The following is a 24,071-nucleotide window of genomic DNA, read 5'->3' as shown; positions in this document are numbered from 1 at the left end:
CATTTGCTAATTAGGGATATTTTCCCAGCACTTAGCAAGGTACATGGCATACTAACTCTGGTAAGGAAAATGTGATAGTTTATTTACAATATTCAAGGCACAGCTAGGTGGCGCAGTGGATAGAACACCTGGCCTGAAGTCAGGAGAACTTGAGTTCAAACTCGGCCTCAGACCAAACACTTGACACTTACTAGCTATGTGACCCTGGGCAAGTCACTTAACCCCAACTGCCTGAAAAAATAAAATAAAATACAACATTCAAATTCTGTTAAACAAATTAGAAAACCTTACCTGTTCTTACCACTTTCTACAAAATAAATGTTGCTTTGAAATTCAGACGTACAACTAAAAATTGTCATTCCATGACCTCGATTAAGATACTGAATATATATAACAAGGATGCTACACTGTAGCCTGAGTGGCAACAAGAGCCTGTATGCACTGGCAAAACCGAGTCTTATGAAACAGTAGCATAAACGTTCAGAAGAGCCTATCTTATAGGAAAACACGGGTCTCTTTAGACCACTGATTTATGTTCTGAGACATTCAGAATTCAAACTGCTATTCACATGACTAGAAGACCCACCAACCAGCTAAAGTAAATGAGTAATAGGTCTTCCTGGGGATTCAGAAGCTCAGCAAAGACAGATCTCAATCCTCAGCCAACTCTCCTTAGGACCAGAAAGTAAAGCTCTGAATTGTACTAACTTGTGAATTTTAAGATTAATCTGCCCAACTAAGGTGCCAAGAAAACAGTTTTGCTAAACTGGAACATAAAGGAATTAAGACTCCTTCCTGACTAGACCATATGAAGCCATTTATTGTTTTGTCATTCTGCTGTTTCCCTTTTGCCTGATAAGAAAAACAAACCCCCTTCCAAAATCCCTCCCTTGCTTGTCATGCCTCTCACGTCCTCCAGATGGTGTCCTAACCCAGACTAAGCAGCACTAGGCAGCATGCTGTTACCCTCACTCTCCCATTCTCAGTCACTAAAACCAGTTTATCAGACCAGATTCGGTGGACAAAATTAGAATATTTCCAAATTAATCCAAAACAGACACATGATTGCCTCAGCATAGGCTGGGGAAATTTAGGAAGAATCGCTAGATTCAGTTATACTAAATGAGCTACTGAAGGGAGTAATAATTTCAAAATTGTTGCATTATTTATTACAAAGTACGTCAAGAATCATTGTCATGCCTTGAAAGATTATTCATTTTAATGCAATTTAGTTTTTCTTTAATTCTGCTACATTCAATTCAATTCAGAGAATGTTCCTTAAATAAAACAGAACATTACACAACACTCTGATGAAAACTGATGATGTTTTCTAATCGCCATGTATCTATGGATATAAAGTAAAAACCCTCATACTCTGTGTGGAACCCTGACAATTTCATCACAACTGAAGTCCAAGTAACATCTACAAGTCTACTGAATTACACAAAGAAAGGAAAGAAAAAGGAAGCCAGAAATATAGTAAGCAAATTTAGTAAGCAAACTAATAATCCCTATGTTAAAAGAACTAAGAGTTCTATCCCATTTTTGCAGCAATTCTGTGCCTACAGCAAAAGCATCTTTCCTGTAGCAAACATTCATCCAATAACTGTTTGATCAATGGATGAACTGCTATTTCTCAAAACTTATAAACACAGGTTAAGTTCTGCATAACTCTTAGAATTAACATAAATTAGTGGTCTAAACTATAATTAACATTATAGGAATGCCATCTCATTTATGCAAAACTTACAAGATACAAAACAAATTTGGAAGTGATTATTATTAAAAAAATTAGAAATATTTTTAATAGCAAGGTTCTCCACTATTTAATGATGTCTTTCAAAAATTGTAAAAAAAACTAGTAATAGACTGAGTCAGAGAAATTCAGAACTTTTTAGTAGCCACTGCCAAATAAGAAGCAATTATTTATTTAATAAACATTTGCCAGGGACCTACTATACACTAGTTGATGTCAAACATAGTCCCAAACTTCAAAGACTCTATAACCCAATAGATGACATGTAGGTACAGGAGCAAACCTATTATGAAAATTAGCAAAACAAACCAACTGAAAAAGAAACTAATTTTCTATAAATTAGATATGCTAATACTTACATAAAGCTCAAATTTATACTCCTGTAGGCATGCTATCTCCTCCAAGTAACTCTGAAATTGTTTTTTTTTCCCCCTCTGGCTAACCCCACCACAAAACATTTTGAAAAATTAGAAGTCCCAAAGAAAATGCTAGCCTTTTAAAAATTTCAATGAAGAGCCACTTTAATGACAAAGCAATTAAACCAGCAGGTTTCTGACATTTACTTTCACTAGATATACTTTCCTATTTAAGATGAACCTTCCCACTGAGGCCTCTATTTTGTAGAACATCTCAAATGGGCCAGTACAATCTTACCAAACCCAATATTTCCATATTTAATCCTTACCAGTAAGGTTATCTCTACCCAAGGAAATATTTTATAAAAGAACTTAGGCATACTGTTGTGGCAACCTTCATCTAACAGCATGTGACTAAAGATTAGAGGTTCTTTAAGCAAAGTAAGGGAGAATGAAGGCGAGTATAAGTCAAATCTTGAACAGAAATATAACAATCTTTAAAATCATCAGTACAATGAAATTTTTATATAACAAAATATGTTTACATTTGACATGTTCAAACAACACATATGGGGGAAAAATTAGTAACCACTCACTTCTGCCAATAACTAAATGAGTAAATGGACAAATCAGGCCCTCTAAGGTCCTTTCTAGATCTAAACAGATCATCTTCTAAATACACTGTGTGATCAAAATCTCCTGAGTAGCGGCTTGATTGACTATCTACTTAAAACAGTACAGAGCTTCCATCTTCTTGTATTTCTCAGTAGTTGATTTGCAAGGGGGAAAGCAGATAGTGTAGCTTACGTTGAAATCAAAAGAAGATGACATTTTCAGACCACTGTTGGTAATAAAAATACTTTACTGGTACCGCACGATGATGAAAACATAGTAACGTTTCCATTTCATAATTTTCATACTTTAAATAAAAAGCTATTCAAATGCAGAAAAGGTACCTAATTCTGGCATACAAAAAGAAACAGTTGCAGCTTACCTTTGCAAATGATTACATTCTTTCATCTTAAATACCATAATACATTGTCTTCACAATAAATAACAGGCAATTTATGTACAATGGAAGTCCAGAATAACTTTCAACAGTATATCTTACTCCATATCTTAAATGCCTAAGTCCAACCTCATTCAAGTAGAGGTAAATTAAACAATGATCAAAACTAAAGTAAAACCTAACAGACCCCACCAATTTAGAATCCGTAACAATTCAAAAATAGTGTGATTCTTACTTAATAAAAGGTTCAAAATATTTCTTCCTTTGAATTTTCACAGTCTTAGTGAAAATAAGGGGAATCCAATCTAAAATCAGTACCTTTTTCAAACAAACAAAATATTTTTAAAGTTAAGCATTACTTTGATATATTTCCAACTTTCAAATAAAACAATTCCTATAAGTTTATGTCATAGCAAATATTTGTGATACATTATAAGGTTTACTTTAAATGTGATTTTAAAATCACTACATTATACCTCATTAGTAATACTCATGTATATCTTCATTTATAATTTATACTTTAATAAAGTGAGTCTTTTAAAATATTTGAGATACTTCAACATGTTACATTATTCATTTTCTATTATTCCAAATTAATGAAGTCTTATTGCATGTAAACTGAGTCATTTCCTGTGAAGTTCTAACCTATCAACCCAAAGACACAAGCAAGTTTCCCCATAAACAGTACCTTTCAACATACATCAGAAAATGGGCGTAATTAAATGGTTGTTTCCCCTGTTATGTATAGCGATAGAAAGATTTTTTTAAAAAGCCTATTCATTTAAATTTACAGTTCTTATAGATTCTGAAATTCACCCATAGGACTGTTTGCTTAGCTTACATAAGCAAATGCTGTTCGTGTATACACCAACTGTCACTTCATACAGAATTATTTACCAACATAATGAAAGATTCTTCTGCGGAGGCAGCAAGTGTGGGGGTAAAAGCACTGGACTGAGAGTGCAGAAAGACTAGTTCCTGGTCCTGTCTTCCACTGTCTAGTTGTGTGTTCTCAAGCAAATTACTTGTTTCCTCAGTTGTATAACAAGGCTACTGAACTACATGATCTCTAAAGTCCCTTTCAACTAACATTCCTTAATGCTACTACTCAAAAATTCTTGATATACTTTATTCTCCTTAATATAAAAATAGTGCAGCCACTTTTTTTTCCTATATGATTACTAACCTTGTAATGTGATGATTAAGAATGTAATGGCACATTAATGTTACATATCTAATCCAGCCACATACTTTTACCTAAAATCAAGTTTTTCAGTAAGTTTCCCATTGCCATACATTTTCTCATAGAGATTTGTGGGCAAAGCAATAAACTGATACAAAGGTATTAAGTTCCAATCTCTGCTACTGTTGTACTTGGCAGAATGACCACGGGTGAGCCAGTTTTCCTCTGCTAATTACTTTGGCTTCTCATTCTCTTAGGAAGACCAATTAAGTACTCAATGACCATAGATCTCATCCAGACACAAAAAGCATGGCCCCTCATTACCATTTAGCAGAAAACAACACGCTGTCTCCTAAATATAAATATGCTACTAATACCATCAGCAGGATGAATTAAACTGATCAAATACAAAGACATAATCAAGTGATGTCTGAAAAGCACAGTACCACAGCTGAGATAGACAGTGTAACAACTCTGGGTGGAAAATATTGGATTCTCATTGAACAAACTGGGCAGTTGTTCTTTGCTGCTGTATTCTCACAAAATCGAGGATTTCAATTAAACACTTGCTTTTTCTTCTCATTTCAGATAATTGAATTGTGTCAAACACAGAAATATCTCACAGATAAAATGTTCTTTGAGAGAGGCACTGCATTTGTAAACTAATTAAGGCAAGTGAATAGTGCTGGTTGTTGTTCATATTATAATGCATTAAAATGACGGTGTAATTTATCCAACAGGTTCACTATTTGTCCTATATGCTTGTTTATGGAGATGAGTTTCTATTTCCTCCCTGAAGACAAGCATTCCAAGGTGGGAGTGAGAAGCCTCATTCATGGCTTTTGACTGTATGCACATGCGATATTGCTCTGGGGTCAGCTCATCAGCACAGTGCTTTTCATGCCACAGGTGAAAAAGACCAGGAACTGGGGTCCGAATAACAATAAGATTACCACGTAAGTATTTTCTATACAGATGAACATCCTCTCCACCCCATCCTTTTACTTCCAAATCAAATCCACCTGCAAAATCAAAATTGATATTATTAGTAAACCATTTTTCTGTTAACTTAACAAAATTATGGTCAACATTATTAAGGTTTAGTTATTTTTCTGTATCAATGTTTATGAAAAAATTTTGATGATGATAGCTGGAGACTTATTTTGACCACTGCCTATCAAAAAAAGGGACCTTAGAAATCATCTAGCCTAACTCATAGGGTAATTTAGCTTCAAAATGCTTAAATGAATTGCCCGATACAGAGCTAACAGAATCTTAACTAAACCTAGATCTCCTTCCATTATACCACCTTCCTAATTCACTATCTTTAATGAAAACCACTAGACACAAGAACTGTAAAACCTTATCGTTCATGCCTCTAAAGCAATAAGCAAGAGAATTTACCTAAAATGCAAACAATTTTGCCACTAAATTTGTGTTACCTACATAGTAATGCTCTTGAGTTCTTTGAATAACAACAATATGAGTTCAATGAAAACATTAATAGTGTTTAAGAACTCATTGTTATAGAATTATCTGAAACTAATTGAGGTACTTTAACAGATTAAAAAGTTTTAAAGATTTAAAGAAACTAACCTCCACATAAATTAAATCCTTGTGATATTTTATAAGCTAATGTCCTTTCACTAAGTGGTAGAGAATTTTTTATCTTTTGACCCTTCCATACAATAACCCTTATATGTCTTCCCCACACTTTCCCTCTCAACCTCAGTATCCTCTTTGAAAACAGAAATTTCTATTTGAATTAAAAAAAAAACACTGTCAAAAACAAGTAGATTTGACATCAAAGTAAATACAGTAAGGGATCAGACATCAGTGGTCACAGAAACTCTATCCTTAAAAATTTAGGAAGATGTTATGGATTAACTGAATATAACTTACCAATAGTCAGAAAATCTGTTCGATATTGACAAGTCATTCCAAAACCAAAATCTCGCCAGAATCCAGAGTCTTTTTTGTGGACCTTTAATAATAAATCTGAGTCATTTTTCATTTTAATCAATAAAATAGCTAGCTGAGTTCTGACTACATAAAAATAAGTGAAAAGCAAATCAAATACAACATTCCAAATGTAACTATTCTCTATCTTGAACAAAAGTTAGACATTTACATAATCTGTACAAAATTATGAGCATTTAAACATATTTTGAAACTTTTGTTAACAATTCACATTGTCTGTGATTTACAAATTCTTGCCACTTTAAAGAAATTAATAGAAAAGCTGAGACTAGAACTCAATATCTTAAATTCAGAGTAGTAATATCTAAAGCCAAAGTCCAACCAAAGAAATTTATATTTTAAAAACTAAATATATCACTTCTAGCATTTAAGCAATACTTTGATATAACCACAAATATCTCAGACTCAGACTCCATAAATGCTGAATAGATTTTACTTAAAATTTGATTTTTTGTTCATTATTCAAAACTTACTTGATTTGGCAAAAAACATATTTTAGACTGGCAAAATAAATTTCAAGACATTTAATAATATGAAAAACTGCATTTATATAGGATTTGTTTCAGATTAATGTCAACTTTTTCTGATCAGATTTAAAAACAAAGAGATTACCAATAATTCTAGAAAACAAGAAAATATTTTTAAACCTACTATAACATAACTGAACAACACTTACTAATTGCTGATCAACTGGTGGTGGCACATCTTGATTGGCATAAACAATAGCAGGATTATAAAGACTGAACACCACTGGATAAAAAACTTTCTTTCCTGTGAATAAAAAAGAAACTATATTATAAGAATCAAAGAAGTTTCAGAAGGAAAAAATCTTAATGAATATTCTTTCCAGCATCACACCGATTAATTCTATCAGAACATCACAGCCTTCAGAAATAGCCTGGCAAAACATCCAAGGCAATGGCAGGCTGAGGGATACCCCAGACACTCAGGCTAGTTTTCTAAAATTGTCAGACAAAATGAGTGCTGTTAATGCATTCTTTAAAAACAAATGACTAAAAAGGCATCTACGTTAGTAAAGGCAGTAAATTAAAAAAAAAACTTTGCAAGCTGGACTACTGTTTGCAGGACAAATAACAGTATCACAAAGTAAGAACTATCATTAGACTAATATAGCCCTAATAGAAACCAGAAGGTGGGAAAGAAGGGCATCTGAAATGTTCATCTCTACAGGAATTTCACAGTATGTCATGTATTCTTTGGACATTAAATGGCTTTTTCAGGACTTGAGATGATAGCACAAAAGGCATTTAAATTGTATAGATATATATCTTGGTAAGAAAACTCAATATAAAAAATGTAAATTATCTTACACTTGCATAGTGCTTCATAGTCATCAAAGCAGCTTCTAATATATTCTATCATTTGAACTTCACAACAACCTGTGAGGTAGACATCTGCTTGGCAGATGAAAAAACAGAAGCCCAGAAATGATAATATTCATGGAAAATCTTAAGACTAGTAAGTGGCAAAATGTGATCCTACATACATATCTCCCCCATTACCTTCCACATTTTGTTCCAAAGAACTGTAATCAAATTCACATGAATTGAAAAAGATTTCTTTAACAAAAAACAACAACAACAACAACAACAACATTGTCCACTGGCTACTTTACTATTCCACTCAAAATTCCTACGACTTCTGAGACCAAAACATCTTTTTTTAAGAAAATCATTATCTATGCCCCAGTCCCTTACTGTGCTGTAACCCATGACTCTCCTCAGCCTTCTTTTTCTCTCCTCTGTCTCTTACCTTCTCTCTCAGCTATCTCGGTAGCTGTCACAGCTTGTTATTATCTCTATGCAGACAACTGTATATCCAGTTCAGTTTCTTTCTCTCGCTCCAATCCTATGTTAATGACTGCCTCTCAAATGTTTCACAATGGATGCTCAGTAGACATCTCCAATTTACTATGCCTGAAACAGAACTTACCTTTCCATGAAAATGCTTTCCTCTTCCTAACCTGTTTCTGTTGAGGACACCAGTATCTTTAGTCACCTAAGTTTTATAGCCCCAAAGTAATCTCCCACATCCCCCAGATCCAACCAGTTGCCCAATATTCACATTCATCCTATTCTCTACATTCACATGACCACCATCTTACTTCAGGCCTTTACCACCTTTCACTCAGAATATTGAAACAGCCATCTAATTGTTCTCCTTCCTCAAGTCTCTTTTCACTAGGATCTACCCTTCAAAGGGATATTCCTAAATCTCAAGTTTGACCATATAACTCCACACTCAAAAAGCTCCAGGGATCCCTAACACCACAAAAATTAAATACAGACTTCACAACATCTCACTTCAAGCCCTTCCCTCTCTGGTTATAGCCTATGGGTCTAATGGATACAAGGCTGGACCTGGAGTCAGGATGACATGGATTCCAATTCTGCCTTAAACACATACTGGCTGTACGAATCTGGGTGAGTCAATGAACCACAGCTTCAGTTTTCATCTCTACAGAACAGAGAAGAAAAAGACTCAATAGCCTAAATCTGTTACCCTCTGATCCTATCTTCCCAGGCTTATACATTATTCTTCTTCAAATACGCTATGGCTCAGTTAACCTAGTATTATTCCTGGCACACAACACTCCAGCTCCCGTCTCTGTGTCTTCACATAAACTGTCAGTCCCTCATGCCTGAAATGTACTCCCTCCATGCTGCCTCTGGGAATTCCTAGCCTCCCCAAATAACTCTGTACGTGTTGCAGATATACTGGATATTTATGCAATAGGATACGTGTTGCTTCTGCTGACAGAATGAAAGTGCCCAAAGGACAGGGTCAGTTTGATTTCTAGCTTTGTATCTGTGACACCTAACACAGCACCTGGCACATAATAGATGCTAAATGAACGCATGCTGATCACCTGGGTCTGGAGTTTGGCAAACCCCAAATGTGGTCCTTGTGCCAGGAAGGCAGGTGACACGGTGCACAGAGGGCTGGGTCTGGAGTTTGGCAAACCCCGAATGTGGTACTTGTGCCAGGAAGGCAGGTGACACAGTACACAGAGAGCTGGGTCTGGAGTCAGGAAGAGCTGAGCTAAAATCTGGTCTGACACCTCCCAGCAGTGTGACCCTAGGCATGGCGCCTAACCTTTGGCTGTCTCGGGTTTCTCAGCTGTAACATGGTGATGATAACAACTCCTGTCTCTCAGCGTTATTTTGACCATCAAATGAGGCCATATTTATAAAGCACTTAGAACAGTGTCTGGCACATACAGATACTATATTAACTCTTGCTATTACAATTATTATTTTAGTGCCCTTCCTCTGAGACTCCCTCCAATGTACATCTTATTGACACACAGTTGTTTCATGTGGTCTCTCTCATTAGATTGTGAGTTCCTTAAGGACAGAGACTGTTTTTTGCTCTTCTTTGTACCTCTACCTCAGGCACAGTGCCTGACACATAGTAGATATTTAAGTATTAGATCACTATATTCTAATTAAGAGAACCATGAGACCATACAACTACTATGTATCCTCTTGTTCTCTACATACATTCCTTGTGGCTGATCAAACCAATATGAGCTTGGAACATATGAACATTTGAAGTGGACATGGCTCTAAATTTCACATCTCACATTTCTTTTGAGCTACTGCAATTTTGCTTTGCTCACAGAGCACAGCACCTTCCTTGACCTCAACATAGTGATGTCATTTTGGTCCTCTTCAAGAACAAAGGGCAAAAACCAGCCAACCAATTAGCCAATTATCCTTATAACAAAGATTTTTTTCCTGTTTGTTGGATGGCTTGGCTTCAGGTTTTAGCTTTGGGGATATGCTGTAGATTTTCAATTACCTCACATTTCTGTTTTTCTAGTTGTCCTACATATTTCACTTCAGTAGTTCAAGGATCTATAATTTGATTGTAAACTGCATATATAAGTGAAAATACAGCAATAAATTTCTCCATATAAAAACAAAACATGTAGATACTCTGAAATTTCAAATTAAATTTACTAAGATTTTACATACCTGGTTCAGCATTTAATCGGCAACTGTTAAGAAACTCTGCTGAGAAATATATATCAACATCACAGAAAAACATCAAGACCTCTCCCTTGTCCCAGGCTCTGGCACCCACATCTAGTCCTCGGCCTCGATTAAATTCTTCACTCAATGAAATCAATGTATAATTGTGAAAATTAGCTTCACTAAGAGAAAAACAGACACAAAAAACTGATGTAATTCTAAAAAAATATACATTTGAAATATGTATATACGTGTGTGTGTACGTATGTATTTAAAACAACAGTGATGTGGTAATGAAAAACAAGTAGATAGTAAAAGAGTACCTAGTTTCCCCCAAATGAGTTCAAGTCACCTGCATCTTTGACAAATCATATCCCAGAGGTCTGAAGGGATATTACTAATTTCATTTACATCAATACTCATTGAACACCAATTACATGATAGGCATTGTAAGATATACAAAGAAGTTCCTGAACTTAATATAAAAATGGCTTAATATAAAATTGGGGAAATAAGGTTTGCAAACATAAAAAAAAGTTAAGTAATAAAAATAATGGCAAATAAGTGGTAAAGGGTGACTATGTTATAAGAGTTCAGAGAAAGAAGAGATAATTTGGAAGAAGAGTGACATAGTAAGAGTTTGAAGCTCAAAGAGGGGAAATTTAAGTGGTACTGAAAGGGTTCGATTTGATTTTAATAGTCAGAAAGTGAATACTTTCCCAAAAGGGACATTCGGGAAAGGGACAAAGATGCTTTCAAAGTGTATTCTAAAGCACTGAGTAGACCAGTCTGGTTAGTGCAACAAGTTCTTATAGGGCAAAGGTTCATGATCTGGGATACACAGACTGTGAAGCAGATCCATGAACCTGAATGGGGGAAAAAATTACATCTTTATTTTCACTGATCTCCAACCATAATTTTTCATTTCCTTTATTTATAATGTACGCAACCAACAATATTCTGAGAAGTGGTCCCCTAGGTTTCACCAGACTGCCAAAAGGGTCTGTGATACACAAAATTTAGGAACTGCTAGGAGAAGAGTGAAAAATATGAACTAGAAAGGCAGATTAAGGTCAACCTGGCTAGCCATGAATATAAGCAACCCTGTGGGCAACTGAAAACCACTGAAGTTCTGAGCACTGCAATCATATGATCGAATGGTCAAGTGGTGTTTCAGGATGACTGATCTGGCAGGAATGTGGAGGAAGGGAGAGAGAAGTTAGGAAGCTAAGGCAACTGTCCAAGCATGGTGAAAGAAGGGCCTGAATCAGAGCAGTGGCAGTGGAGATGGAAAGTGAAGTGCTGAAAAAGAAGTCAAAGAAGACTAATGTTCACTCCTGGAAGAAATAAGAGAATTAGATGAAGGAGAAAAGCTGGTTAAAGAAGCTTCTGTAGAGCTGTGGAGAAGGAAGACAAGTTCAGTTTTAAACAGGTTGACTTTCAAGTGCCAATGGGAAATGCAGGTGAAAATGCTGAGTAGCTATTTGGAAATAAGAAGACCAGAGGCAGGAAAGAAATCTGACATGGCAATGAACAAATGGAGAGTTCACAGAGATGAGATGAGATCGCTAAGAGAAAAGAAGTATTTGGCTGACATTGTGCACCATCACATTTAGGAGATGGGAGGAAGAACCACCAAAGAGGACAGAATAGGCCATCAGAAAGAAAAGAGAACTAGAAGAGTATACTGTGATGAGAGGCAGAGGAGGGTGGAGAGTTTCAAAGCACTTCTAGTTTCTCTATCAAAGAGAATTTCTCTTATCTTCAGATTTGGACAGATACAACAAAAATAGATACAAGGGAACTGAAAACCCAGGTAAGTAAAAAGAAAAAGACACATAAGAAAATCATAGGAAAAAAATATGATTTCAACAGGCACTATTGCTTAGACTGCAGGAAAAAAGAAAACACAGATGGCAATTCAAAAATAAGCAAACTTTCATATATGAGCATCTTTATTTACTGACTTGCTTACCGAGAAACTGATTCTAAGATGATCTTGACTTTAGATAGTCCTTCTTCACCAAAATATACCACTGTAAGGTGAATTCTCTTGTCCTGAAGAATACATACATCCCTAAAATAAAATCAGAGTAGAAAAAAAATCACATTTTCATCAAGAAAATGAACTGGGCTTCAAATGATGGGACTAAAACAAACTTGGTTTTCGAGGTAAGAGATTTTAATGTATGCAAGAATTATTACAGCACCAGTTATACTATTACTCAAATACCATAAATAGATGTAACTGTGAATTCAAGTCACTCTGACAAAGTAGGAAAAAAAAGGTAGAATATGAAGATTTCTTGTAAGACAGTTATATGGATTCCTTAAAATCTTAACACAGTTACCTGAAGTTCTGCATAAACTGTGCAAATGCCTCAGTCCTTCCAGCAAGAGGTACAATGATATTAATAACTGATTTGGTAATGTCAATTGTTTCACTCTTTACTTTCATAAGAGGTCCAAAGGGTCGGAACAAAGTGACATGTCTGTATTCCATAAGGTCTGCCTTCTTAAAAAAGAGTTCATACTGTGTCCCTTTATCTCTCTCAGTACGATAATAACCTAAGAAATAAAAGATAGAGAAAAGCATAACCATGTCAAATTTAAAGATTTAATGGTAGCATTTAATTTGAATTTTCAAACAATAAATAGATCTGAAGAACTTTTTTTCTCTAAATCTGAAAATACATTAAAATTTACTAAAGTCAGTAATTAACAAGATTATAATCTGTCTCAATATATATTTTCTATAAAAGAAAATACATTGAATAAAAACTATTATATGATATATAAAATGCATTCCAAATTAATTACCAATGACCAGTATTTAGATAGTATTTGTGTTAATGAAGATTAAAACCAATCTATTGCTAGCAAACATAAAGTCCAAAAAATAATAAAGAATTTAAACTCATGAGTCAAATGAATAAGAATTCTTCTTATACATTATGTAAATTAGAGACAAGACTACTTTAATGTTGACAATATGACAAATCCTGTTTCAAAACAGGTAAAGCAGTTTATCTCATTAATCCTTATAGCATTCATTCAAGCCAGGAAGCATTCATGTTAAGCTCAATAAATCCTGACCCAGAAGTATTCCTACATATATTACATAACACTCATAAGGGCAAATCAGTATGTAATCAAATCCTTACAAATGGGTACCTTCATCCCCGCTTTTTTCAACTCCCTTTTGTATACTGTCTTTCTCCATTAAAGCGTAAGCTCCTTAAGGGCAAGAACTCTTTCTTTCCTTGTATTTGTATCCCCAGGGCTTGGATTAGTGCTTGGCACATAAATAAGCACATCATAAATGCCTGTTTCCTTTCTTCGTTCTTTCCTTCCTATCTTTACTCCCTCCCTCCTTCCTTCACCAAAGCCTCACTCAATGTGGCAAGAACTCTGCCAGCAGAGCATGGGCTCTGGCAGGCTCTACCAAGCTGGAAAGGGTTCATGAATGTATGATGCTGGCTATAGACAGTGTCCGCTGCCAAGGCTCAGACTACTTAAGTACAGAAATGATTATTAGCAGATGGCTGGGACAAGATTCTAGTCAAATATAATGTTAACAACTTGTTATCAAAGTTTAAGGACACATCCCTCCCTTTCTGTTAACCATCAACAGTCTCTTTTCTTGGCACTTTTTAAAGGATTTGTCTGGCCATTTCTTGAGAAGTATCTGTTGTATTAAAATAAAATATATCAGTTTTTTAAATTAAAAAATACAGAAGATTGGGTATTAATGATTCTTTTTTTTTGCTATGACCAAAGAAGAAAGAGATAAAGACACAAAATGTCCCTCCCCCTAACATTAGAGTCGCCTTCAGCTTCCTCATTCAGAGTGATGAAACAAAAAGGGTAGTGGCTGTCAAAAATCACAGTTTTATTCCATCTATAAACATTACTCTGGCTGCTGGTATTCTAAATAAAAGGTTCCCATATGAGTAGATATACCTCTAGAGGGATTGTGTGTGTGTGTGTGTGTGTGTGTGTGTGTATGTACATATATATATAGATATACACACCCATATATACGTGTGTATATGTATACACACACACACACACATATACACACACATACACAACACAGAATAATTTTCATTACAAATAAAACCAGAAATCAGGATGGCTCACAAATTTTTCTCAGATAATTTAATTAAGTAGTTAAGAAATTAGTTCCATCATGTATCCAAAGGCAATAAGAAACATTTCATGGGATACTTGGTCATCTTGCTTTTACAGTGCTCAAAGCACAAGCAAGAGCATCACCATGAAAATAGTTGTAGCTTGAGCACCAAAATCTTTAGCAGTAGATGAACACATAGTAAAATTCTACAAATAACTTGGAAAGATCCTTTGTCAATATATATTTCAATACTAGGTGGTTTCCACGAAAGAAGAGCACCAAGAGGCCAGTGAAAAACACTGAAAAATGTGGTCAGAGATTAAAAAAACGAAAGAGTCCAAAAGATTGCTGACTATTCACTCAGAAATATCAGGCCTGGATATTACAAATACCTTCTTCAAAAAGAGCTTCAAAAAGAGTTGAACATAGCAAGCAAATATTACTACAAAGAAACTGACTATATTTTAATAAACAACAAAAGACTGGCTGCTGATGTAGCAGCAATTTCAGAATCAGCAATCTCTATGCAGTCAAATTATTGAAAGATTAGAGTAAAGCTCACATTAAACACAAAATACCAAATTTAAGAAATGTTAAAGATAAAAAGATGACACATGTTCAGTTACAACAGGTCCAACATACCCTATATAAATAAGCTGTTGATGCTGAAAAAAAGAAAAAAGTAAAAACATTAAGTCTTATTATTACCATTTCCTAGGTAACTATCACTGATCTAAAAGCAAATGCCACAGTGAGGTCAAAGGTACCCAGAAGTCACCTTATCCAACAAGCATTTGATCTTCTCAACAAATCTTAACAACATGGCAGTCAAGGGCAATCCTGATTTAGAGTAAAGGGTGATTTGTAAAACTTCTGAAGGAAGATCAAAAAAAAAAAGACTATAAGCATTGATGCATCACAAAAGAACAAAAACCAATGGAATGGAACAGAAAACTTAGCATGAGACCTTGAAACCCTCCAAAACTTTTTTACTCCATATGAAGCTGGAAAGTATTCGACAAGTAGATGTGAAATGAAACAGATATGTAAGGCTTTTTATTGCTATCTCTTTTTGTACTCAATGACAGCCAAACCTCCACATTTGAACTGCAATACAGGTATACCTCATTTTATTGTGCTTCACTTTATTGTGCTTCACAGACATTGCATTTTGTTTTGTTTTACGAACTACAGATTTGTGGCAGTCCTACATTGAGCAAGTCTATTGGCACCATTTTTCCAACAGCATATACTCACATGGTGTGTCTGTCACATTTTGGTAATTCTTGCAATATTTCAAACTCCTTCATTATTTTTACATCTACTATGGTGATCTGTGATCAGTGATCTTTTTTTTTTAAATCTTTTTTTTTTGGTTAGGCAATGGGGTTAAGTGACTTGCCCAAGGTCACACAGCTAGTAAGTGCTATGTGTCTGAAGCTGGATTTGAACTCAGGTCCTCCTGAATCCAAGGCCGATGCTCTATCCACTGCGCCACCTAGCTGCCCCCAATCAGCGATCTTTGATATTACTATTGTAATTGGGTTTTTTTGGGGGGGTACTATAAACTACACCCATATAAGACAGCAAATTTAACTGATAAATGATGTGTGCTCTGACTGCTCTATCAACCCTCCATTCCCCCATCTCTCTCTTTCTCCAGAGGCCTCCCTATTTTCTGAGATACAACAATATTGAAATTAGGCCAATTAATAATCCTACGATAGCCTCTAAGCATTCAAGTAAAAGATGAAGAGTCAACTGAGGCAGTAAACTTCATTGTCATATTTTAAGAAACTGCCACAGCTACCCCAATCTTCAGCAACCACTACCCTGATAAGTCAGCAGACATAAACACTGAGGTAAGACCCTCTATCAGCAAAAAGATTACAATTCACTGAAGGCTCAGATGATGGTTAGCATTTTTAGCAATAAAGTACTTTTTAATTAAGGTATATACAATGTTTTTTAGAGTTAATATTATTGCTCACTTAGTAGATTACAGCATAATGTAAACATAACTTATATGCACTAGCAAACCAAAATATTCATGTGACTCACTTTACTGCAGTGGTCTAGAAATGACCCTGCAATATCTCTGAAGTATTCTTGCATTTCAGTACTCTGTGTGTTACAGGATCCTAGAAAGATCTATGTTTTCATCAGGGTGGGAACTTCCTCCACCAATAAAGATTACAAGTCATCTATGACTTAGTAGGGCAAGTCTTAGGGAATCAATTTAGACAGAGTTAAATGAGTTGTCCAGGGTGAAAAAGCTAGTGTTACTTAATAGCACTTGAACCCAGATCTTCCTAACTCCCAAATCCAAAGATTTATTACCTTTCACTGCCCTACCTAATCTCCAGAATGAGCTTCATCCCATCTAACCATTCCATCAGACATCAAGGTTTCTTCCCTCTGCCACCTACCTCCTCTATTAGGAATAGCAACTCTGGATTTCTAGAGACCCTGTTCCCCATGCCTGAGGATGTTAATCTACTTATGTTTTGGGACTCATCCTAAGTTAGATCTGCCTTGGCTATTGACTGACAAGTAAGTCAAACCTCACTTCAACCAACATTCCTCACAGCAAAGCAACCCACCAGGACACCAGGGCCTACATAGTGTGTTCCTTGTTATTTTTCTTTTCCAGGGCCTTCATATCTCTTCTCATTTTCCACCTCTTTTTTAGAAATAATAATTAAATCAAGATTCCCATGGTTACTCAAAATAGTATGCCAGAATCCCTGGGATTCTGACTTACAGGCTGTCTAGAATAAAGCCTCCTTCCCCACACCCTCCACCATACATCTCAGACCTGTCTTTCCTGGGTCTCTATCCTTCTACTGTCGTGGTCTGTCCTTTCTAATCCATCCTCCACACAATTGCCAAAAAGATAGTCCTCACACACAGGCCTAGTAGCAACATCCAACTCAAAAAGTTCTAGCAGTTCCCCATCGCTTTAAGTACATAAACTACATACTCCTCTTTGTCACTGGTCAGAGCCTCTATCCAGGCTTATCATGTGCTATTTCCCCTTATGCTATTCCCTGTACACAACAGTTTATCTCCTCTTTGTGACTCTGTACACACTGGTCCCGTGCCTAGGACACACCCCTTCCTTTACCTCCACTTTGCACAGTCTTTAGCTCCCTTCCAGGCTCAGATCAAGCATCTCCTTCAAGAGGCTCTTCCTCAGTCTCCTGGTCACTGATTCCTATTTCCACCTTGAAATCACCTTGGGTGGTTTTTTTTCCCCCTTACATATATCCAATATTCAGTTGTCTATAAGTATGTTGTGTCCATCCAGAAGAATGCGAGCTCCTTGAAGGCAGGCACCATTTCACTTTTGTACCATGAGACTCAATTTCTGGCACATGTGGGCATTTAATAAATATTTTTAACTAATTGTCTCTGTTTCTTATGGTCAATTTATTATGTGGTAGAAATGGTACTTGAGACAATGAAGTCTGGTGGGACCTGACCAAATATAGAAAGAAAAGAAACTGTCCACAATTTTAAAATTTTCACTATGTCTCAAAGAACGGGAAATTTAAAAATGGGAAAGATCACACATGGAATTAATACTCATAAATGGCAAATGAGAAAATATCAGTGCCTACCAATACATATGTCTAATTTTTTCCATCTGCAAAAAGTCTTTCAAAACAGTCTGCATACACGAATGTCTCACTGAGTAAACCATGGGCAGGAAAGAAAAAGGCAAACCACATCTTCCACATATACAATTGACCATGATGTAGCAAATACAAACCCCTACTACGCTACATTTACTGTTTGTGGAACACAAAAAAGGATGTGGCAAAGCAGAGCAAAATTCAGTCCTAAAGGATCTACTCCAACAAGGTTTTTCCTATTCACATGTGAGAAGATGGTGGCTTGGGACTGGGGGAGGCAGGGGGGAAATGGGGAGAGGTGCTAGGCTTGGAGTCAGTTACAGACCCAGGTTTGAATATTGTTTGTGACACTTATTAGATGTGTGAGCACAGGCAGGTCACTTATCTCTGAGCTTCAGTTTCCTCATCTGTAAAATGGGCATAATATCACCTGTAGTACTTACCTCACAGGACTGATGTGAGGAGAAGACCTGGGTTCAAATCCCGCCGACAACTACTATCTGGATGATCATGGGCAAGTCATTTAACCTCTCTGAGCCTCAGTTTCCTCATCTGTAAAATGGGGATAATAATACCTGTAGTACCTATAGCTCACAGCATTGTAGTGGGATTCAAATGAGATAATGTATGCAAAGCACTTTTGCAAACTTTAAAGCAGTACATAAATGCCAGCTACTATCACATGTAAAATGTTCTGTGGAACTTGAAGCACTACATAAATGTTGGCTATTCTTATTAAAATGTTAAGATCATACAAGATTCCTTGAATTGCAAATACAGATATAACTGTTTAATGGTCCTATTCTCAATAACAAGTGAGACATAAAATAGGAAGACACGTTTGCCAAAAGTGTTCACCTCTATAGCAGAGGATGCCCTTCCCTAAATACAAATGGAACCTCGATTCACCATGGGTGATCAGGTTTTACAAATGCGCCTATTTGTGGATGACATTATACTCACTGCACTGAAAACTACAGGATCCTCTCAAAGAGATTCATTGTCTCTCAAAAGCCATCAGACTAACAACTCATATAGAAAAATGAAAGTACATGAAGGATGCGATTTTCAAAAAAAAATGTACTAAGGACCTACTATGAGTAAGCCTTTCTGCTGGGCACTGGAGATACATAAACAAACAAAAAACAAAAACAAAAAGAAAAAACCAGCTCCTGCCCTCAAGGAATTAACATCCTATGAGGATGCAACATGTACACAAATAGATGTAGTAAAAGAAAAATTAAGGTGGGAGAGAGTCCTAATTGTCTGAGGGAAAGAGATGACTTTGTGGACAATGTGGAACCTGAGCTTAGTCTTGAAGGAAAACAAGGATTATAAGAGGCAGGAAAGAGGACAGCCTGTGTTCTATTCATAGGGGATATCTTGTACAAATGTACGGAGGCAGTAGATGAAGGGTTAAGTTTGGAAAATAGTTAAGGGTCTAGTCTGGCTAGAATGTAGAGTTCATAAAAAGGAATGATGTGAAATAATGCTGGAAAAGAAGGCATGAGCCATATTATGGAGGACCTTACATACTAATCAGTGACTAAATACTTATTAAGCACTTAAAATATGTACCAATCACTACAATAAGCACTAAGGATACAAAGAAAGGTAAAAGACAATCCCTGTTCTCAAGGGGCTCACAGTCCAATGGAGGAGAGAATATGCATACAGCTAAGTATAAATAAGACATTTACTGGATAAATTGAAAATACCCTTGGAGGGAAGGCATGAAGGGGAATCAGGAAAGGCTTCCTGTAGAAGGTGAGCTTTTATCTCGAACCTGAAGGAAGGTCAGGAGATGGAGAGGAAGAGAGCATTCAAGGCACAGGGGCCAGTCAATGAACATGCCCAGAGTCAGGAGATGGAGTGGCTTGCACGAGAACAGCAAGGATGCCAATTTTATTGGATCATACAGAGTTCTTTGGGGGAGGGGGACAATAAGGTATAAGAAGTCTTACAGGAGGCAGTTGATGGAAGGGTCTGAATACTAGAGGATTTTATATTTGATCCTGGAAGGGATAGAGAGCCACTAAAGTTTACTGAATAAAGGGGTGACATAGTCAGATTTTTACTTTAGGAAGATTAATTTGACAGCTGAGTGGAGGATAGACTGGAGTTGGGAAAGACTTGAGAGACGGGCAAACAAACCAGATGGCTACTATAATACTATAATACAAACTTATGAGGTCCTGTACAGAGGGTTGGGGGGTGGCAGTGTCAGACAAGAGAAGGGGGCATATCTGAGAAATGGTATGAAGTTAAAATCAATAGATCTGGTAACAGATTGGCTATAGGGGGCAGGACAGAGTAAGGAGTCCAGGAAGACAACTTGGTTGAGAGGCTAGGTAACTGGCAGGATGGTAGTACCCTCAATAGTAATAAGGAAGTTAGGAAGAGGGGAGGGTTTGGGGTTGGGTGGGAAATAATGAGTTCAGTTTAAGCTATCTACAGGATATTCAGTTCTAAATGTCCAATAAGCAGTTAGGGATGACAGACTGGAGATCAACAAATTGGTTAGGGCTAGAAAAGATTTATGAATCATGAGTGTAGAGATGATAATTAAATTGATAGGAGCTGATAAGATCAACAAGCAAAACAGTGGTGGGAAAAGAGAAGAGGGACTAGGACAGAGTCCTGGAGAATATCCATGGTTAGAAGGCATAACCTAAGTCAAGATCCAATAAAGGAGAGTGAGAAAGAGTGAACAGACACACACAAGAAGAACCAGGAGAGAACAATGCCATGAAAATCTAGAGAAAAGGAGAATGTTGATCAACAGTGTCAAAGAGTTAGGGTTAGGATTAGGAGGGTAGGGACTGAGAAAAAGCCATTAGAATGCCAGTCTAAAGAGCTTGTATCTTATCCTATAGTCACTGATTGTTTTTTGTTTGTTTGTTTGTTTTAGGCAATTGGGGTTAAGTGACTTGCCCAGGGTCACACAGCTAGTAAGGCAATGATTGTTTTTTGATCAAGGTCATGATATTGTCACATCTGTGCCTAAGGAGAATTATTTTAACAGCTGTGTGGAAGATAGTTTGAAGAGAGAAGAAGAAGAAGAGGAAGAGGAAGAAGAAGAAGAAGAAGAAGAAGAAGAAGAAGAAGAAGAAGAAGAAGAAGAAGAAGAAGCAGCAGCAAAAACATAGGAAATGATTATACTAGTCCAATAAAAAAGTGATGTGGGCCTGAAGGAGGGTAGGAAAGGGAGAGTTCTGTGTGAGTGGAGAGAAGGGGATATAAATGAAACATATTGTGAAAGTAGAATCTATGAACTCTGCTAATTGATTGGCCTTTGGAGAAGGGCAGAGGGAAGAGGACAAAATCAGTGTGAAAGAGAAGGAAGAGTTTTGATTGACCCTGAGGGTAAATGAGAAAATAGTGGTATGGTATTAAAAAAAAGTATGAAAGCGGGGTAGATTTACGAGTAGTACATGAGTTCCATTTTGTATAAATTAAGTTATAGCTACTAAGTGAGATGACATTACATCCAAAAGGAAGATCTGGCTGGCATAATGCATTGAATTAAGTAAGATAACTTTGCTAGAGACATATGTAAAGCCATACATTTTCATTCATAAAAGGCTATTTATTTATAAAATCAAATGTGCAAGCATAGGATGGGAGAGAGATTCAACTAGATGGGGAAGTCACTGAGTTAGTCCATTAGCATGTATATCTTAAACTGACACAGCAGATGGACAGTCCACATTTGAATAGGAAGAGGCAAATGAGTTAGTTACACTTTCAGTATATCAAGCTGTTCCCTGACACTGAAATGCATCTTTTTAATTTCAACATCTCTCAATGATACCTGGGACAACACAATGGAACAACACAATCTCAGGAAAATCAGAATTACAGGTAACCCAAGCAGCAATACAAAGAGAGACAGGGTGAAAATAGGCTGCAGCAAATTACTCATGACAATGCTATGTTCAAGAAATGGTACAAAAGCCAGCTCTGAAGATGTATATTACTAGAGACAGAGGTGACTTATTGTCCATCCACGTGGATGGACAGTTCAAGTGTTATACTGGTAGCCATGAAATATCACAAGACCAAGAAGAAAGCCTCTAGCATATTGAATAGATTCTCCATGAAAGGATCTGGATAAAAATGACACAGTATGAGAAGTCAGAGATGGGTTTCAATTTGTACCAGTGTGGTAGTTGTTCACACCGAGGGCATTATGGATCCATTTAAGTATCAATACCAGAGACCTTTGGGTGCCACAGCAAATCTCTCCTCCCAAAAACTCCAACTGCTCTCCCCTTCTCTAATCACCACCAAAAGCAGATTAGAAATTGAGTTTTTAATAGTTGACAGGAATAGGTAAATGTGAATTAGTCCTCTGAATAACGATGCTTTACATGCTTAAGTCCTTGGTATCATCATATAATTATTAGTCAAATTCAAATTCTGAGCTTCCTTAAACCGATAATAATTCATTTTTATTACCAAAAACTATTTTGAGTTAGCTTGCCTTTAAATGCTGTATGATGCATTTCATTGATATATGTATACATACCTATATAATGAGTTTCAAAAAAACAGTTCAAAACACTTGCTACAGCAATCTTTGCCTCATTAATATTTATAGTCCACACATATGAAATACAATTCTTAAATAGTCTCTTTCATAGGAAGAAGTACAAATACCTGAAATCGATTGAAATTATTTGCACTAAAGATAAATCTAAATCAAATTAAATACATGTATAAGGCCTAAAATACATGAACATACACAAAATTCAAATTTATACATTCTTGCTGTAGAACTGTAAACTATTAACACCAAGATCCTTTCTTTGTGGAGAATGCTATTGATTTTTTAAAAATAGTATTTTTAAGAAGTAATACCATCAGCACTGAATTTCTGGTACCTAGTTACTCTAATAATTATGTGAGCTAATCCATATAATCTAACTAAACAGTTACAATTTAAGCATACTAGTGCTTGAAAAGAAATTAACTGCATACCAGAAAAGCAAATGTTCACTTTTTAAATCTTTCTAACACTAGAGGATGACTTATGAAGATAACAAAAAACCCATGTTTCTTCAAGCTTGTATATGCTAACTGCAATGAAAGATAAAGATACACACTCCTTTTGTTATTCTTGGTATACAATATCTGGATTTTTTTTAATACCACAAAACCTTCCATTTCCTCAGCACCTGTTTGTGAAAATGTATAATACTACATTATAATAGTACAGCAGTCGTGTTTACAATTTCCTAAGTATGCCAGAGAGAGGAAGAAAACGTCTTAATTTTAATTAGGAAGAAAAGACAAAGTCTACTTGTATAGTCAGATTGGTTTTTTGAACACTGGATTAATTTTGTATAATTATAGTATTCTAGAGAAAAAAAGGAAGATTCCTAATTACTCCATCTAAGGGGTAACAGATTGCTTCCAATATACCAAAAGCACCCTTCTCTCTCTCTCTCTCTCTCTCTCTCTCTCTCTCTCTCTCTCACACACACACACACACACACACACATAAAAACTTCCCATCTAACAGTTTCCATCACCAAAAAGTATCAAACCAATAAGAGTTAAAACAACTTCCAAATCGGTCAATACTCAAGGTCAATAATGAATACTATACAGCTGCCTTGTTAGAAAAAGTGAAAATGTGAGAGGCTGAGGAGGTGGAATGGGAAGAGTATAATATTAAGAATTTTCATTAAAAATGTAACATGCCTGAAACCGAGTACTGTTACTTTATACTGTTATTCATCAGCCGAAGGGATAGGATCCCTGGAACATGGCTAAGTGTTGCTGAAACTGATTAGAATAATGAGGGCTGGCAGATTTTCTGGAAACAATCTTCAAAGCTAGTTAATTAAGCATTCACTCAAAAAGCCATATCCATTCACCCTGAAGAAATCTATACCTAAGAAAAATCAAAACACAGTCACTAGGTAATAAAAGTTTTAGAAGCTGGATACTTTGTTGCCAAGACACATAGCATGTCCTCCATATAAAATTGAGAGCACTGCCCCTATTT

The 24,071-nt window shown here is 36.1% G+C and overlaps 1 protein-coding gene across 4 annotated transcripts in view; it reads right to left on the bottom strand.

Moving 5' to 3' along the window:
* Positions 1–2,954: 2,954 nt before the first annotated feature.
* Positions 2,955–24,071, bottom strand: part of CSGALNACT2 (chondroitin sulfate N-acetylgalactosaminyltransferase 2) — a 42,894-nt gene continuing 21,777 nt past the window's right edge. For all 4 annotated transcript variants that reach the window (XM_021006130.2, XM_021006132.2, XM_021006133.2 and 1 more), the window contains 6 exons: positions 12,634–12,850; positions 12,258–12,359; positions 10,286–10,464; positions 6,961–7,055; positions 6,207–6,288; positions 2,955–5,326 (listed from right to left, as the gene is read on the bottom strand). In XM_021006130.2, coding sequence (XP_020861789.1) covers positions 5,034–5,326; positions 6,207–6,288; positions 6,961–7,055; positions 10,286–10,464; positions 12,258–12,359; positions 12,634–12,850 — 968 coding nt within the window. In that variant the 3' untranslated portion in view covers positions 2,955–5,033. The remainder of the gene's footprint in view (positions 5,327–6,206; positions 6,289–6,960; positions 7,056–10,285; positions 10,465–12,257; positions 12,360–12,633; positions 12,851–24,071) is intronic.

The sequence above is a fragment of the Phascolarctos cinereus genome, unplaced genomic scaffold, assembly GCF_003287225.1.
Source record: "Phascolarctos cinereus isolate Bilbo 61053 unplaced genomic scaffold, phaCin_HiC Scaffold_3;HRSCAF=262, whole genome shotgun sequence".
Taxonomy (NCBI): domain Eukaryota; kingdom Metazoa; phylum Chordata; class Mammalia; order Diprotodontia; family Phascolarctidae; genus Phascolarctos; species Phascolarctos cinereus.
The sequence above is the reverse complement of the archived record's forward strand: the minus strand, read 5'-3'. Positions and strand labels throughout refer to the sequence as shown.